Source organism: Littorina saxatilis, linkage group LG9, assembly GCF_037325665.1.
Source record: "Littorina saxatilis isolate snail1 linkage group LG9, US_GU_Lsax_2.0, whole genome shotgun sequence".
NCBI lineage: Eukaryota > Metazoa > Mollusca > Gastropoda > Littorinimorpha > Littorinidae > Littorina > Littorina saxatilis.
This window is the reverse complement of record NC_090253.1, coordinates 18,878,808-18,897,746: the sequence shown is the minus strand read 5'-3', so window position 1 is coordinate 18,897,746 and position 18,939 is coordinate 18,878,808. Positions and strand designations below refer to the sequence as shown.

General features: G+C 48.2%; 1 protein-coding gene and 1 non-coding gene across 3 annotated transcripts in view; both read left to right on the top strand.

The window, feature by feature from the left end:
- Nucleotides 1-17,874, top strand: part of LOC138975517 (A-kinase anchor protein 10, mitochondrial-like) — a 36,827-nt gene extending 18,953 nt beyond the window's left edge. The window contains exons 6-14 of one of the 2 annotated variants that reach the window (XM_070348221.1): nt 8,865-8,949; nt 9,932-10,055; nt 10,694-10,830; nt 11,243-11,387; nt 11,907-12,018; nt 13,584-13,824; nt 14,597-14,679; nt 15,374-15,411; nt 15,816-17,874. In XM_070348221.1, coding sequence (XP_070204322.1) covers nt 8,865-8,949; nt 9,932-10,055; nt 10,694-10,830; nt 11,243-11,387; nt 11,907-12,018; nt 13,584-13,824; nt 14,597-14,679; nt 15,374-15,411; nt 15,816-16,007 — 1,157 coding nt within the window. In that variant the 3' untranslated portion in view covers nt 16,008-17,874. Of the gene's footprint in view, nt 1-8,864; nt 8,950-9,931; nt 10,056-10,693; nt 10,831-11,242; nt 11,388-11,906; nt 12,019-13,583; nt 13,825-14,593; nt 14,680-15,373; nt 15,412-15,815 lie in introns of both variants that reach the window. The other variant, XM_070348220.1, reaches the window with a different exon arrangement.
- LOC138977579 (5S ribosomal RNA) lies at nt 144-262 on the top strand. The gene has a single exon (XR_011459377.1). It is a non-coding gene; the product is annotated as a 5S ribosomal RNA (ribosomal RNA).
- Nucleotides 17,875-18,939: the final 1,065 nt, after the last annotated feature.

The following is an 18,939-nucleotide window of genomic DNA, read 5'->3' as shown; positions in this document are numbered from 1 at the left end:
CTTCAGCTCCTCCCGGTTTCAAGCCTGGGGGGAAGGTTTCCTTCTCCCCCCTGGCTCGAATCCGGGGGCAGGTCGATTCCCAACCCTCTTTGGGGGTTGGTGAATCCGATCTAGGGGCTACTGGAGAGACTCAGGTTTTGACAGCCAACGGCCATACCACGTTGAAAACACCGGTTCTCGTCCGACCACCGAAGTTAAGCAACGTCGGGCCCGGTTAGTACTTGGATGGGTGACCGCCTGGGAACACCGGGTGCAGTTGGCATTAAAATCTTTCTTTTTCCGGTGCCTCTCCTGTGCCCTCCTCGGTTTCCACCGCTGTGGAAGCCAGGAGGGACACGGGTCCTCCTCTGAACTCCCTCGCTGGGTCGTCTGCTGCTGTTTTGACAGTAGTTTCGGCCTCCTGGGGGGGGAGATCGGAGGAGATGACGGGGTCTCTGAATTCCCTCCCCGCTGGGGTTGGGATGCGAATTGACCCCGTTCAGGGCGGTCCTGTGGGGGCAGGGGTTTCAGGCTTCGTGCCTACGACCACTGCTACTACGGTTCCCTCTGACGTCCGTGTGACTGGTGGCTGTCCCTCTTGAAACGCTCCGGCCGACTAGTTACTGGACGTGGAGGTGTTCGACAGAACGTGGTACTTCTGTCGAATGGTCAGGGCGACGGGAACATTGTTTCTGTTGCTCAGACCGACACCTCCGACCGGACCGTCTTGACCCCACGCCATTCCTTAGCGTCTGGTGTTCGGGTGACGGATGGTCCGGACCAAGGGTCCGGAACGTTCCAGGCTTACGGGTCGGGATCGAACCGGACCCACGGGTCCCGACTGGACTTGACCTCCGGGTTTGGTCCGGACGGGACCCATGGTACGGGACCGTACCGGACCTTAGGGTCCGGTGCGGGACAGTACCTCTGGCCCTTGCCGGACCCCCCGGACCTACGGGTCCGGATGGTACGGTACGGGACCAGTGTTTCGGTCGGGACCGGACCACCCGACCACCTCGGTTGGTCTGGGTGGTCTGGCACCGAACCGGAACACACCGGACCTACGGGTCCGGAGGGTACGGTACCGGACCAGTGGTCCGGTCGGGACCGGACCACTCGACCACCTCTGTTGGTCCGGGTGGTCTGGCACCGAACCGGACCATGCCGGACCTACGGGTCCGGATGGTACGGTATGTCCACGTCCGGACCGAGCCACCCGAACACTTCTGTGGGTACGGATGGTTCGGTACCGAACGGGACCTCCGGATGGTACGGGACCGGACCGAATCTACGGGTTCGGATGGTCCGGTACCGGACCACCCGACCACCTCTGTTGGTCCGGATGGTCTGTCACCGAACCGGACCATACCGGACCACCGGACCTACGGGTCCGGATGGTACGGTAGGTCCACGTCCGGACCGAACACTTCAGTGGGTACGGATGGTTCGGTGCCGTACGGGACCTCCGGATGGTATGGGACCGGACCACAGGACCGGAACACCCGACCACCCTACCGGATCGGTCCGGACCACCCGACCACCTTTGTTGGTCCGGATGGTCTGGCACCGAACCGGACCTACGGGTCCGGATGGTACGGTATGTCCACGTCCGGACCGAGCCACCCGAACACTTCTGTGGGTACGGGTGGTTCGGTGCCGAACGGGACCTCCGGATGGTGCGGGACCGGACCGGACCTACGGGTCCGGATGGTCCGGTGCTGGACCGGTGGTCCGGTCCGGACCGGACCACCCGACCACCTCTGTTGGTCCGGATGGTCTGGCACCGAACCGGACCATACCGGACTTACGGGTCCGGATGGTACGGTGTGTCCACGTCCGGACCGAGCCACCCGAACACTTCTGTGGGTACGGATGGTTCGGTACCGAACGGGACCTCCGGATGGTACGGGACCGGACCGGAACACCGGACCGGAACACCGGACCACCCTACCGGACCGGTCCGGACCACCCGACCACCTCTGTTGGTCCGGATGGTCTGGCACCGAACCGGACCTACGGGTCCGGATGGTACGGTACGTCCACGCCCGGACCGAACCACCCGAACACTTCTGTGCGTACGGATGGTTCGGTGCCGAACAGGACCTCCGGATGGTACCGGACCTACGGGTCCGGACCTACGGGTCCGGATGGTCCGGTGCGGGACCACCCGACCACCTCTGTTGGTCTGGATGGTCTGGCACCGAACCGGACCATACCGGACCACCGGACCTACGGGTCCGGATGGTACGGTATGTCCACGTCCGGACCTAACCACCCGAACACTTCTGTGGGTACGATGGTTCGGTGCTGAACGGGACCTCCGGATGGTACGGCACCGGACCGGACCACCCTACCGGACCGGATCGGCACCCCCGACCGGACCGGACCATTTCTTTTCTGATCAGACCCGATGGGTTCCTGTTCAGTCTATAAATGGCGGGGGTTCGTTGGCTGGGCTGACCCAACAGTCGCAGGGTTGTTGTTTTTCTCCCCCTTCGGCTGCTGGAGACGTTTCGTCTTTGGGGCAGGGGTCTTCGCGGCCTCTTGCTTCTGTGGGCGTTTCTTCACAGCCTGCTTCATCGCTTTCGGCTCTTCCCCCTCAAGCTCCCTACACTCCTGCTTTTGAGGAGTTGTCGGGAAGTGAAGAGGAGAGTGAGTCGGAGGACGATAGGGAGGAGGATCAGGGTCGCCCTGAGGTTAACACTGAAACTCTACCCTTGCCGGTTTCTGATGGAACTTCCGAAGCTATGCTTCGTACTTTCCAACAGTACATGACAGACATCACGCGGCGTCTTGACGTCACGGATGCCTCTCTTAAGCGTCTGTCGTCTAGTGTTGACACACAGGACGTGGACCCGGGGTCTGAGGACGAGAGGCAGGAGGCTCGTCCTCGCACAGCTAGAAGGACGTTTGAACAGTTTCAGGACGTCCTTCCCTGAGACGCCCTCTCGTCCTTTGAGTCCGCTTCGGCCCGGGCGCGGGAGGCTCACGCCGCGTCTGCCGGCGGCTCGTTTTATGAACGATCCGGCCGCCGGCAATTCGCGTTCCACCCTAGTCTAAGTGCCACGGTGGAAGCGGCAGCACATCGCCTGAGGAGTACAGATTCACGTGCAAACGCGACCTATGTTCCTCGGGAGGACGCGGGTTCAGTGCCATGCTTTCCTTCGGGAGGCGCACCTCCACTGTTTCCTCGTGTCCAATCTGTTTCGTCCCTCCCTTTTCCCTTTGACTCTCGAACTCTCCCTTTCCAGACTTCGAGTGTTTAGGGTGGGGCTGACGGTGATGTGTTCGTTGGGGAGGTGCCTTCGGTCAAGAAGGTGGAACTGAGCTCTGCTTCGTTCCACAATCTTGAGGCCACCGTTTCTTCCACAGTCGAGGCCCAATCACAGGCCTTGACATGGATGAGCACGCTGTCCACACTGTTGGACCCTCCCAATCGGGCAGAGTCCGATTCCACTCGGGTCCTTGACACGGTTCGAGTGGATCGGGCTTTGCATGCCGTGCGATCGTGCGTGACGTCTGCGGCAGAATTGGCCATTGGAACACTGGTCCACTTTATTGGCCCTGTTCCGTGATCATTTTCTGCCTACTTCTATAGTGCCTCCGGATATGAGGAAGAGTCTGAGGAACACGTTTCCTCAGCCTTCTTCCCTCTTTCATCCGGACACTGTTCGTTCTGTGGTGGAGTCCACACGCCAGAGGAACACTGATTCTCTGATGGTTGGCCTCGCTGCTTCGGCGACGGCGGCGGGGAGTAAGAGAAGTGCTACAGTCACCTCCAGCTCCCAGCCTCAGAAGAAGAAGAAGAAGCCAGTTTCACTGCCTCCTTCTTCCTCCTCTTAGGCGCCTGTTGCGTTCCCAAGCAAGACGAAGGGTGCTCAGACAGGTAAGGGGAAGCAGCACCACCAGGGGGGGTGGTCGCAAGCCTGCGCCTGCCCGCCAGCAGAATTTTCAGTGAGTCCCGGCCCTACGTTGACGCCCCCTCAAGTTGCCCCTCTTTCGTCCGGCGGTTCCCTTTTTTCGGGCCCGCGGCATGTGGGGCAGACTGGTCTCCAACCAGTTTTTCTTGAGGGTGGTGTGGTCGGGGTTTTCTCTACCGCTGTCGTCACAACCTCCATTGTCCGCTCTACCTTGGACGTTCCCCCCTCCTCGAGAGCCTGCCAGATGGCAGGCTCTTCAGGACGAGGTGAACTCGTTGGTCGAGAAGAAGGCGGTCTACCCCCTTTCTCAGCCTTCTCTGGGGTTCTGCTCCCGCCTGTTCACCGTCCCCAAAAAGGACGGCCGGTTCAGGCCGGTGTTGGACCTCTCCACCTTGAACTTGTACCTTCACAGGTGCAAGTTCAAGATGGAAACCCCTTCGTCGGTCCGGTTGGCCATCCGGCCAAACGATTGGGCCATGTCTGGGACCTCCAGGATGCTTACTTCCACATCCTGGTGGCCCCGGGGTACCGACATCTGCTCCGGTTCGTTTGGGAGGGCACGGTGTTCGAGTTTCGGGCCCTCCCATTCGGCCTGTCCTTGGCCCCTCTGATTTTCAACGGGGACAACAACACCACATGCTTAGCTTACCTTCGCCACCAGGGGGGCACCAATTCTCGGTCCCTCTCCCTGTTGGCGGAGGAGATTCTGCTCTGGTGCCAGACCAATCAGGTCCGGATGTCAGTCCAGTTCGTTCCGGGGAAACTGAACGCCCTGGCCGACATTCTCAGTCGGGGCGATCAGGTTCTCTCCACAGAATGGACCATCGCTCACAACGTTCTACAGCGTCTGTGGGCAAGGTGGGACCGTCCTCTGATCGATCTGTTCGTAACTCGATTCAGCGCTCGGCTTCCCAGGTACGTCAGCCCCTTTCGAGACATGAATGCGTTCCACTTGGACGCATTCACTCTCTTGTGGAGGCTCCTCGATGCTTACGCCTATCCCCCGACATCTCTGATTCCGAGGGTGCTGGCAAAATATCTGCAGGAACGACCAAGACTGATTTTGGTCGCGCCTTACTGGCCAACAGCTCCGTGGTTTCCAGATCTTCGCGGTCTCACCCACGTAGACCCTCTACCTCTGGATCTGGACGGGGGAGGTCTGCTCCAGCCTCGATCATGCCTCCCTCATCCACGTCCAGAGAGTCTGTGCTTGACCGCATGGCTCTTGTGCGCTCCAAACTGCTTGCACTAGGATTGCACAAGAGTTCAGTAGAGTTTTCCTTGAACGCTAAGAGGCGATCAACTAATCAGCTCTACGACTTACGCTGGAGAGCTTGGGCCACCTTCGCCTTGTCCAAGGGGATAAAGCCGCTTTATCCCTCAACACAGGACTTGGCCAACTTCCTGGTGGAAGTGTATCAAAAGAAGAGTCTTTCTTCTAAGACTCTTCTTGGATACAGATCTGCCATCGCTTCCACGATTGCGGCCGCTACTGGTCGCAGAACTGAACACTTGATCAGGTCCTCCCTCATCGCTAATGTCCTTTCGGGTATTAGCAATGCAGCGGTGTCTAAACCTCGGGTTTCATTTCCCAAGGGGGATGTCTTTCTGGTCCTCAAACTCCTGCGTAGCAATGAGTTTGAACCCCTGGCAGGCATCAGTATCAAGTTGCTGATTTTTAAGACTAATTGTTCCTCATCGCTTTAGCCACTTGCCGTAGACTCAGTGGTAGTCAAGCTTTGAGTGGCCTGGACTTTGACATTGAGTTCACCACACAGCAGTGGTTGCTAGCATGGTCACGTCAGTCTAAGGTATGTTTCTTGGGTATATTTTCTTTTACGGTAGTACTGTTCGAAAATTGCCTGGGTATCTTAATCCTTGGATTTAAGTGATTTTGATTAAGGAGTTTAATACTCTACATATCACCCTCACACCACTCTGGTATTCTGTGCAAGAATAGTACTGTCGAGGTAAGTGTTATATTGACTGTAAGGCTTCTTTTTAAGCCTACTGTCTATATGATACTTACCGAGACAGTACTATTAGAATTTCCCTCCCGCCTCCCCTCTTGATATGTTATGGGCTTTTTGAGGGTCTGCAGCTCATAAAGAAAGAGGACGCGCCACCTACATCCTGTAAGGGGGAAGCACTCGGACAGTGCTTGGGATCCACGGTGGCGCATGGTTATGGGAGATAATTGTACCCACTCAGCGTTTTGTCCAATTTTTTCGGCCTATAATAGATAATGTGCAAGAATAGTACTGTCTCGGTAAGTATCATATAGACAGTAGGCTTAAAAAGAAGCCTTACAATCTGGTTATAAAGTAAAATGAGTCGATCCGAGGGTCGTTTGGGATAATACACAAAAGTCACAAAAAATGCGCCGGATACGAGTAGGAAGATCTCTAACCGACAAGTTGATCTGTGTCAAACTATGGTTCACTAACACAGTGACAGGTAACAATAAAGTCTTTTGCTGGTTATCAACAGCTACGTTTACGTTCATTGAGCGTCAATAACAAAAGTTCTTTACATTCACTTGGCTGGACTTCAGCTAAAGTTCTGTACTGGGCATCAGCAGCTAAGTTTTTTACTGTGCGCGCCTTCGTGAGCGAGGCTGGTACTACATATTGTTCATACGAAATGACAAACACAGGTTACAAGCGATAACGCGCAAAAGTACTGGTTTATTATTTTACATCTGACACTAGGGATCAGTAATGTATATATATCGTTACAGTACCACGTATTGCGATACTACGTATTGCGATACTACTTATTGCGGTAAAAAACTTATGGACAGAAAGAAAAAGAGAAAAGAAAACAAATTATTAGACATGGCAAAAGGTATTAAAATGCATTAACAAGACACGAGAAGTAAATACAAGAAAAATAAACAATCACAAGACAGGCGAAGACAAACAGACACGAAAGTTACAATTACCAAACACTCGTTGGTTAGTCCTTCAACAACAATAAAGAGTTACGTTCTGTACGTTCAACAACAATAAAGAATTACGTTCCGTACGTTCAACAATACCATAAGCACTAAGAATACTCAAGAAACTTAGCATACATACGTTTAAAACCAAAATGGCTACTTTCAGAAAAATACAAAAACGTTGACTCATCAGGCCAGGAATACAAAGCAAACTGTCATACCAAAAAAGTCTAACGACAACGTTCCTGCGTTAATCAAAGTCACAAACAAGATATTTACTCATCCACTTTCCCTCAATAACGTTACAAGAAATAAGCCCGTTTACAAACGATCACCACAGACCGCAAGCTTCTTTTACCTAAATTCTTTTAACGTAAGGCTGAAAAAGTCGGAGAAAACGTTTCACTTCGAACTTCGTTAACCACAGAAAACACAAGTTATCATTATAAACATTAGCGACTTTCTAGCGTCTACAAAACATTGCTGTACGTTCACAACACTAGAACAGTTGAACACACAATAAAGAAACACTACAACAAGTCAGACTTTCAACTCACGTTATACATAAACAACTCACAAAGTAATTACAAAATGGCGACCAAAACACAACACAAACAAGTAACAACAAAATTACCTTATGCGCTGTGTGGGTTGACCAGCAGTACCAAAAACGTGTTGCCTCACAAACGAAGGGCACAAAACGATTCACACTTGAGAAACAACTGTCTCCAAGAACATTACGTTGACGTTAAAACATAAGAAACACTCCGTTGGTTCACTTGATAACCTTCATACGTTTACATCAAAACCAAACGCTTCCTAAAACCCTCAGATCGACTGACGAGACAGGAGTCAAGCAGCGGTATTTATGGAAACAAAAACCTAACATGGAATAGTTATTCAAAAGTCAAAGGTCACCGGATTGACCAACCAACAACATTCCTAAGACAGAATCGGGTGAAACTACTATTTTACAACCAATCAGTAACCGATCACGCACTCCGTGCATGCCCAAAACTTAAAACGGTATATTTAACAGAAAGAACATCAAGGAACTAGCTGACATCACAAAGCTAAAAACACGTGAGTCACACGTATTCTAAAACTTGCAACGCAGATTCGCAGGGCTCACCTCAAAATCAAAACACGGAAAAGAGCACGTGAATCTCACGGTGTTCTAGAACTAAACGACGCAGTTTGTGACACTCCGACCAAAACCAGGTCACAACAACTGAACAAGGAGCACGTGAATCTCACGTAAAAATATTAACGCTCCACAAAACGGGTCACAACAAAGTGACACAATAAAAACACGGTTTACTTCTTTTTACATCGTGCAATGGCTTGAGCAAACGTAATTACAACAAAAGTAGGTGACTGCATGCCACATCGGCATGCACAGTGTGTGTGTGCACGCATGTGCATGGGTGGGATTCTTCCGGTATATTCGGGAAATCCGGATTCGTGGTGATGTTTTTTTGGTTGTTAATTATACAAATCCTTAGTATTATTACTATTTATTATTATTATTATTGTTGAATTGTTTCTTGTATTGTTTTTGCTCTCCCTCACCCCTCAACTCCCTTTTCTGTACATAGTCTGATTTCTTTTTGTTTTAGTTCCTTTTATTTGGTGTTGAATGAAATGTGTTTTTACTGTGTTTTTTAATTTTCCATGTACCCTCACGGGTTTTTATTAGAATAAAACTTGCCTTGCCTTGCCTTCAGCGTCTGGGGCCCCCAGACCCCCCCCCCCCCCCCCCCCCCTTAAAATTCTTCAGGATTCATGACATTTTTCACCCACCCATGCATGTGTGTGTTCTTGCGAGTGTGAAGTAAAACTTTATTATTTATTATTCATGCTCACTCAACTCAACTCAATGCCCGTCAATCCTGTCAGGGTATGGGCCGCCAACAACAGCTCTCCAGAGTCCTCTGTCCTGGGCCATCTTTTCTATCTGACTCCAGGTGTAGCCCATCTTTCTGGTGATTATTCATGCTGATGTGTGTTAATTTGTGTGACAGGCAAAATCTGCAAAGAGGACAAGCAAGTTGACCCGGAGTGTTTTGTGGCTTGCCAGGACTTTGTTGTCAAGCACATGGACAGAGAGTAAGACATTCATATTATTCAGAGATTTTGCCAGGTTAAAGACGTTGATAGTAGTGACAGAAAAAGAAGAAGGGCATGGGGATTTAAATGACAAGATTGGTGACCATAGGTATCAGCCAGAAGCATTCATAGAAAGCAAGTTCTAGGTTACATGCATGGTGAGACTGAGACAGGGGTACACACTAACATAGGTCTCACAATTTGCAAAACTTGGCATAGATAAATTGTGTATTTCTAAATTCAATAACTCTGCTTTTAAATTGTGTTCTATGCTATACTTTTTTGTGTGGTACATCTTTGATGAGCGATTTCACATGCACTGTTTCACCAGATCAGTGATTGTGTAGATAGACCCCCCCCTACACACACACACACACACTCCTCTATTAATTAAGACCTCCACAAATCTGAAAAAGTAACATCCTAACACTGTAACAGGCAGGAAGTCTTAAATTGGAGGTCTTCAAGGAAAGGTTCCAATGTATTGATTTTGCACGAATAAAGTTTCTGCATAGATCTTTGTTTCTTCTTCTTCTTCTGCGTTCGTGGGCTGAAACTCCCACGCACACTCGTGTTTTTTTTGCACGAGTGGAATTTTACGTATATGACCGTTTTTTACCCCGCCATTTATGCAGCCATACGCCGTTTTCGGAGGAAGCATGCTGGGTATTTTCGTGTTTCTATAACCCACCGAACTCTGACATGGATTACAGGATCTTTTTCGTGCGCACTTGGTCTTGTGCTTGCGTGTACACACGGGGGTGTTCAGACACCGAGGAGAGTCTGCACACAAAGTTGACTCTGAGAAATAAATCTCTCGCCGAACGTGGGGACGAACTCACGCTGACAGCGGCCAACTGGATACAAATCCAGCGCGCTACCGACTGAGCTACATCCCCGCCCAGATCTATGTTTCACACTTGATGTGTCATGAGTGTGATTCTAGTTCTTTACTGGTGGGTTTTTGCGTACATTTGTGCAGATACCACCAGCCGTTCTTGGACAGCGAGTTCCACTGCAAACACCAGGTCAACGTACTGACCAGCGAACAGGTGTACCTGGCCGATGTTCTCTACAATGAACACGCTCTCTGCTACTTCATGGAGGTAACATATTAAAGAACTCTATGTCTGCTTATGGGGGCGGCGGAAGTGCAGGGAAAACATTTTCTAGTTTGTCAGTTTTATGAGTTTTCACACTCATTACAATTCTCGGTTTTCATAAATTACTTTCAGGCATTCAGAGCTCTGTGTATAAACAGTCTTTGTATTATTATTAAGGGGAGGTGTGAGAGTATATGTTTTTCTTTGCCGGATACTATACAGTTTTTGGCCCGCCTTACAAAACCTTGTCTCAGTTAGGCTGTATTTGATTTAGGAGAGTACCAGCAGAGAGGTAATGGAATTGCGTGAGACACGGCGATTGATGAGGAGGATATGATTAAGATTAGGTTGAAGAGGATTTAGTAAGATCGGATAATAAATGAAGACGTTGGAAAGAATGCATGTTCGGACAAATATTAAAGGATGATGACAATGATGATGATGATGATGATGATAATGCAACTGCTGCTGCTGTTAATGAAGAAGCATGCAAGATAATGATGATGAAATTGAAGAACTAGAAGAAAAAGAGAAAGAAGAAAATGACGATGAAGACAAGGATGACGATGTCAATAATGATGATGATGATGATGATGATGATGGTGATGATGATGATGTCAATAATGATGATGGTGTTACAGTTCATGGAGCAGGAGAACGCACAGCACCTGATGCAGCTGTGGATGGCGGTGGACAATTTCTGGCAGCAGCTGATCCAGCAGGAAGGGGGATACGACGGCATGCAGGCACAGAGCGACGCAATGGTTTTGTACGACAGGTGGGTTTGCCTTTCTTCAGCGTCTGTGTTACAGTCTGAAGTAAATAACACAAAGGTTTGCATGGGGAAGAGTAAGCGCATGCACATGCAAACACACATGCCTGTATGCGCACGCACACATGCACACACACGCACAGATGTGCGCACACACAGACACAAGCACTCACATGCACGCATGCACGAACGCACGCATGCACGCACACACATACACATACACACACACACACACACTCACTCACTCACTCACTCACTCACTCACTCACTCACTCACTCACTCACTCACTCACTCACTGCAACCACAGGACAAGAGCAGGCTGATTCAGTGAGCTCTTTGCTGCTTGTTGCTTTTCTTTGGCCAGTCTTGGTGACCTTTTAGGCAGGTTTGAGGCCAGCTTCATTTCTTTTGTTTCAGGTTTTTCTCGCTACAAGCAACAACACCCCTGGGTTTTGGCGACAAGATTCGCTTTGAGGTTGAAAGCAACATCTGCAGGGAGAGCGGCCCTTTGCCGGACTGCTTTTCCAAACCACTGGCTATTGTGCTTCACACATTTGAGCAGGTAACACACCGACCAAAGTTAATCAATCAGCCATTGACCTTTTAACCCGCCTTGTCCCTTTTCTTTTGATAGCTATGCTTAACACCTTTTAATTTAAAAGTCATTTGGTATGAGTGGCAGTATTATGCACTAAAGGGATCGGTCTTTGTTCACCGGGACTGAAGTGCACGAAGCGAAAGTGGGTGCCACCCAAGCGGGTGGAAGCCAGCCACAAGGTCTGATTAGTTGACATTGAGATTTGTGGTGATTTCAACCAATCACCCACTTTTGCTTCGTGCCCCGCAGCCCAGGTGCACCGTTGGAAATATTAGATTACTGGCAAAAGTTAGACAATTTTGGTGTGAAAAAAAACCTTTTCACCAGGGACAAAATGTTTATTTTGCCTTTCATCACCCCCCACACACACACTCCTACTTGATTTCATGCTGCATGCAAATACTGCTACATGCAATACATGTTCAGTCACTTTATTTTGTCATTGACATTTTGCAATTATGTGCAATATGTTCTAACTTGCAGGTGTTTTTCCCTCGGTACTTGTCCAGTGAGATCTACTACCGTTACCTGTCAGACTTGATCAGCACAGTGCAAATGGCACAGGATCTACCTGTGAGGAAACATCGTCGCCAAGGTATGCATGTATAGATCTGCATATTTATAAAGGTCTTGGACACTCATGAGTCGTTCTTTGCTATCTGGTGCTGTGAAACCATCAGTGTTTTGGTACAGTGGTACCTGCTATGTGAGGCCCCTCTGATGAGTGGACACCTCCCATGAAAGGACACCTATTGGTGTCCCCTTGTCTATTATCTACACCAAAATATACCTGTCAATGTCCTGACAGGCCACCTGTAGTGTAGGGACACTTTTAACTGGTCCCAAGGGTGTCCTTTCATCGCAGGTACCACTGTCTATGGAGCAAAGTTTGTGGAAATATTAGCACAGAACCTTAATGCAGCATTCAGTCAAACCTCCAGTTTACTCTGTTCCACTTTTGCCTTGCTGATTAGCTGTTTCTTTGAAGTATGAACATTGAATAATCAGAACGTAACTGAAGACCGGCACGGTTGGCCTAGTTCTGAATTCTGAATTGTATGTGTATTTGTGTATGCAATATGTTACCGACATTTCCAGTGGTGCGTATTTGGTTCGCCTAGTGGTAAGGCGTCCGCCCCGTGATCGGGAGGTCGTGGGTTCGAACCCCGGCCGGGTCATACCTAAGACTTTAAAATTGGCAATCTAGTGGCTGCTCCGCCTGGCGTCTGGCATTATGGGGTTAGTGCTAGGACTGGTTGGTCCGGTGTCAGAATAATGTGACTGGGTGAGACATGAAGCCTGTGCTGCGACTTCTGTCTTGTGTGTGGCGCACGTTATATGTCAAAGCAGCACCGCCCTGATATGGCCCTTCGTGGTCGGCTGGGCGTTGAGCAAACAAACAAACAAACAAACGTAACTGAAGGAATCTGAACTTTGTAGCAGAAAGTGTTGCTTCCTCTCAGTCCTTCGTTTTTGAAGTACAAGTATCCCTTGTTCAACACAGACCTTAGCTCTTGAAGTATAATGGTTAGGAGAGACCAGGGCTGAGGTGCATGAAGTAAAACTGGGTGCCACCCAAATGGGGGGTTAAGCAGCCGCGGGGTCGGAGTGGTTGATATTGAAATTTGGTGTGATTTTAACCAATCGGAACCCACGGCTTGTTTCCACCCAGTTGTATGGCACCTAGTTTCACTTAGTGCACTTCAGCCCTGATACCTCTATGAGTGTGAAAGACCAAGAACTACTTGTCCGAGACTGAATCTTCTGAAAGAGTGAATCTTCTGAAAGAGTGAAAGTGTTGATGAACATGTTGTCTTTTGCCAATATATCTTGTAGGCAGCCGACCTTCTTCACATGCATACATACATGTTCATATATGAATAGCTTGGGCGTCCTTAAACTGGTGGTGTGACAGCTTTAATGTATCTAGAGATTGAGCAGATACATTGGCTGAGATGTATCCTTCATACTTAACCCTTGGTCTTCCGCACAAAATCAGGGTGTCTCCTTTGCAGTTCCCAAAAGATTCAACTGAATGAACACATGAAGCTGATTTGCTCGTGAAAGCGATTTTGAGGTTGATTGATATGGCCGTTTCGGGATGCGCACCTGGATTATGTAGCATTGGGTTAACAAGTTTTTGTGGGGTTTGTTTTTCAGCCAGCGATGCATCCTCGGAGCACAGTGCGGGCAGTCACAGCATGGGAGCTGAAGGCATCGGCACTCGCAACACCTTACTGGCAGCAGGCTCGCGTGGCGCTCGCAAATCTTCCTCCCCCTCCTCCTCCTCCGCCTCATCGACCCCCTCGACGAGCGTGGTGGGCAAGATCGAGGAGCACCTGGGAACCATTGACACCGACTTCCTCAACCCTGATGAGCTGTGGATGCAGCCTAATAAAAGGTATGAACAGCTTGAGATGGGTTGGGGTTCAGGGGAGTTACCCACCCACCCACCCACCCCCCCCTCTACCACCCCCAACCATTAGGTATGACTGCCTTACATAGCGGGTACAAGACAGAGCACACATAAAAGCCCACTTGACCAAAAACACTGTGCACATGTGGGAGTTGCAGCTCAGAAATGCTGTGCTTTGTGTGTGTGTGTGTGCATGTGTGTGTGTGGGAGTGAGTGGGTGTGTGGGAGTGAGTGTGTGTGTGGGAGTGAGTGGGTGTGTGGGAGAGTGTATCTGTGCTCATGTGTCTGTGTAAATGTGTGCCTGTGTGAGTGCATGCATGTGTGTTAGTGTTAGTGTGCATGTGTGTGGGAGTGAGTGGGTGTGTGGGAGAGTGTATCTGTGCCCATGTGTAAATGTGTGCCTGTGTGTGTGTGTGTGCATGCGTGTGTATGGGAGTGAGTGGGTGTGTGGGAGAGCGTATCTGTGCCCATGTGTAAATGTGTGCCTGTGTGAGTATACATGTGTGTTAGTGTGTGTGTGTGCATGCGTGTGTGTGGGAGTGAGTGGGTGTGTGGGAGGGTGTATCTGTGCCCATGTGTATGTGTGCCTGTGTGAGTGTATGCATGTGTGTGCGGGTGTGGTAGTGAGTGAGTGTTCGGAAGAGTGTATCTGTGCCTGTGTGGCTCTGTACACATGTGTGTATTATGTGAGAGCATGCATATGTGTGAGTGTTTCTGATCTCAAACTTTTAATTCATATTTCTTGTTTTGTCAGCAGTGCCCTACGCCTGGGCACAGTCAACTCCCTGGGTCAGTTTGTGTCTGAGTTTGACCCTCACCCTGACGGCAACAAGAAGAAAGGTAGGCTATTGCAATCACACCACACTTGCCACTTAGGCCTAAAAAAAAAATAGGTGTGGTTACGGTAACCCGACCTACACTATTTTTAGGGGCCGACCCTATAACTTTTTATTACATTTGTCAACAACAAAAAAACCAGTGCAGAAAACGCAATGAAAGCGAAAGCGCTCGAGTCGCACACTTATTTCCCTGTCAAGTAGGTTTAATTTGTACACATTAAAAAAAAAAGTTAAAAAAAAAAGTGATTGCCTACCTTCCTACCCTATTTTTTTTGGCTATGTTACCTTAACCACACCTATTTTTGTTTTGTGCCTTATGTACCTCAACCTAGATTCAATTATGCATATGTACCTCAACCTAGATTCAATTATGCATATGTACCTCAACCTAGATTCAATTATGCATAAGATAAACAAAGGGAAGTAAGCACTCTAAATGCATACGACATGTGTAACGGTCTGCTTCATTTGTTTAACATTCTCAATTATGCAAAGAGTTTGAATAGGAATCGCATTAACTAGAAATGTCTGGTTTTTCAACGGTAAAAGTTTCACAGTACTGAAAATGAAAATCATGCATACTCCAGACATAGCCATGTGGAAATGACATCACATTCTGAAAGAAGAGTCAAATATTTATTAAACCAAAACTTAGTTCATTTATTGGAAAAATAATGTTCCTGTCTTGCTTTCAGGTGTTGGATTTTTCAAGAAAATGATAAACAAAGACAAGGTTGGTATACTGCATTTATTCAGAATATTTAGTTTCTACTAATTTCTTTGCTGATTGCTTCTTTTTGTTTTGAGTTCAATTTATTTTTGTCTGTTCATTTGAATTTAGGCTACTAAGGACTAAATGAGACTGTTAGGGGGGGGGGGGGGGGGGGGGGGGGGGGAGTTGTATGTTGCAACTGGTTATTTTAGGTATAAAATGAAAAACCAGAGATGGATATAAGACTCAGCTGCTCACAATCCTGCAAATTTTAGTCCATTTTGTTAATTGTTTTTGCTGTTTTTGTTGTTGCTGTGTGTGCGTGTCTGTCTGTGTGTGTCTGTGCGTGTGCACGTCAGTGTGTGTGTGTGAGAGTGTTGTGTTGATGTCACTGGTTGCTGATCATTTCCTATATTTCCTTTCAGGAAGAAGAAGAGATGGCAGTGAAGGTGGCTCAGATGATTCTCAGCGACGTTGCCAACATGACGCAGATGGGCGACGCCTGTGCCGCTCCCCCCACCACGGAGAACAACAGTCGAACAACTGCCACCCCCTCTTCCCTCTCGCTCTCCTCCCCGTTTGGATCCTCCCCGCTGTTTGAACCGCCCCCCTCCTGACCCTGGTTTTATGGATTTTTCATTTTTTTGTTTAGTTGCGATTTCCTTCACTCACCACGTTACCGTTGTGTTGTTCTTTTGTTGGGCTAGAGCCGTCCCCATTTTACAGCCATTGTGTGTGTGTGTGATTGTGTGTGTCAGTGTGTCTGTGTGTTTGTTTTTCCCACCGCCGGGCACATATATTCTGGTGATGAATTTATTGTTATGAGAACAGTATGTGCCCTGTTATGCAAGAGTTTGTTATGTTGAACTTTCGTGTGTGAGTGTGTGTCTGTGTTAGATGAGTAGGCGCTTGTGTGTGTCTGTTGGAATAGAGTTCTAGTGCATGTGTGTGTGTGTGTGTGTGTGTGTGTGTGTGTGTGTGTGTGTGTGTGTGTGTGTGTGTGTGATCATTACATCCCTGTCTCCAGCATCTTGTTGATAATGAGAAATCAAACTGTTTCCTTCTAAGAATGGAAAATGAAAATGAAATAATTTGTTCCATTTCTGTATGTACTCATTCCAACACCATATCTAAGCTCCATTTAATATTTTTGACTTGGACAGCACATTGAAAAGCTTACAGTGTGTTGTCTAGGTTGCTTGAACAAGCATCTGTTAAAAATGGTACCGACTACTTAATACACACAGTGGTACCTGCAATGTCATCCCCTCTTATGAGAGGACACCTCCCACTAAAGTACACCTTTGCTTGTCCCTTAGCCTATTATCTTGACCTGCTATGTAAAGGACACCTTTTGCTGGTCCCAAGGGTGTCATACATCTTTCCGTATCTTTAATTGTTCATTCATCCCTCCCATCCCCTCTGTAGTGTGTTCCACCAGAGGACATGGGTGTTTTCTACTCGAAGAGCATCAGTAATGCACATTATCGCCAGACATTAATCGTAACCACCGGACTGATTGATTTGAATCGCCACTCATTTATTTAAATCACCAGACGGATTGATTTGATTAACCAAATTGATTGATATAGATCACCTGACTGATCTGTGAGAAACCACAGATTACTTCTCTTATACCTCACCTTCCACCCACCCATCCCCAACGCTGTTCTGGCCTTGACATGATTGGTTGTGGTTGACGTGCAGTTAGCCAACAGTATAAATATAATTTCTGCCACTAGTTTGTTCTCTTCCACTCGCACTTTCTCACTTTTTTTTATCTTTTTTTTTATCGCGAAAAAATATGTCACTTTTCTTCAGCGATCGCTGTAACACATATTTCATAACCAGAGCTTACATAAATAATATGTGCGCATTAACTTGTGGTATTTATGATGGAATCAAAATGCTCAATTACAGGCTTCAGCTTATAATTACTGTCCTTCCAGAATAAATGATTGTATACACCATCTCGCATCTGTCACAACGCTTTTAATTGTGATAGGAGCAGCCTTCCTCTTGATGACATACCAAACATCAGACCCCTGACTGCTTCATGTGACCGCAACACGGTGGCCTAGTGGTAAGGCGTCCGCTCAGTGAGCGGGAGGTCGTGGGTTCGAACCCCGGCCGGGTTATACCTAAGACTTGAAAATTGGCAATCTGATGACTGCTCCGCCTGGCATTATGGGGTTAGTGCTAGGACTGGTTGGTCCGGTGTCAGAATAATGTGACTGGGTGAGACATGAAGCCTGTGCTGCGACTTCTGTCTTGTGTGTGGCGCACGTTAAATGTCAAAGCAGCACCGCCCTGATATCACCCTTCGTGGTGGACTGGGCGTTAAGCAAACAAACAAACAAACTGCTTCATGTGCAGAGTGTGAATGTTTTGCTGAATTAATTCTGCAGATGTCATTCACACACACGCACGCACGCACGCACGCACGCACGCACGCACGCATGCACGAACGCACGCATGCACGCACACACATACACATACACACACACACACACACACACACACACACACACACACACACACACACACACACACACACACACACACACACACACACACACACACACACACACACACACCAACACACACACACACCAACACACACACACACTCTAAATTAGGAGAATTTGTATATAATTGCTTTAAAAAAAAAAGACCAATGAAATCATTTTGTTCTGTACCTTCCCGTGTCTTGTAAACACTAGTTTTCTTCTTCTTCTTCTTTGTTCATGGGCTTAGACTCCCACGTTCACTCATGTTTTTTGCACGAGTGGAATTTTACGTGTATGACCGTTTTTACCCCGCCATTTAGGCAGCCATACGCCGATTTCGGGGGAAGAAACACTAGTTTCATGACAAAGTGTATTCGTATATATATACCGTATTTTCCGGGTCGTAAGGCGCGACTTTTTTCCTCAAGTTTGACCCCTGCGCCTTGTATAAGGAAGCGCCTAAGCCTGTATGAAATACGAAAAAAATCAAAGAGACCGCCTGAGTACCAGTCAAACAACTTGTGATTATGTATGTTTCAGCTACCGCCCCATAGGTTAAACTCCGTCACTGACCCCGGTGCAGGAAGTGTTTCCTCTCTCAGATATGACAGGGGAACCACCTCTCATAGCTAAAACTGGGTCATTGACCCCTGGGAAGAAGGTCCGTGTCTATAAACAAGGCCACCCAGCTATCACAATGGACCTGCCTTTGATCTCGCGGCACACACAGAGCACACATATTTCCACTCTGTGTTCTTCCTTTGATGTGCCGCTTATTTTCATTCTTCGACCGTTTGTTACCGGTATACTTTTTCAATTTTGGTGCGCCCTATCGGCCCCCTGCGCCCAATGGGTGACTGGATTACAATTTTTTGCGCTGTAGCGCCTTGTAACCCGGAAAATACGTATTCGTATTCACACATTCAACTCAATTCAGCAAAAACTTCCCACTCTGCACACAAAGCAGTCAGGTGGTTGTTTTTTGATATGTGTCCAAGTGGCAGGATGCTCTAATCACATGTAAAGGACTGGGCAGATA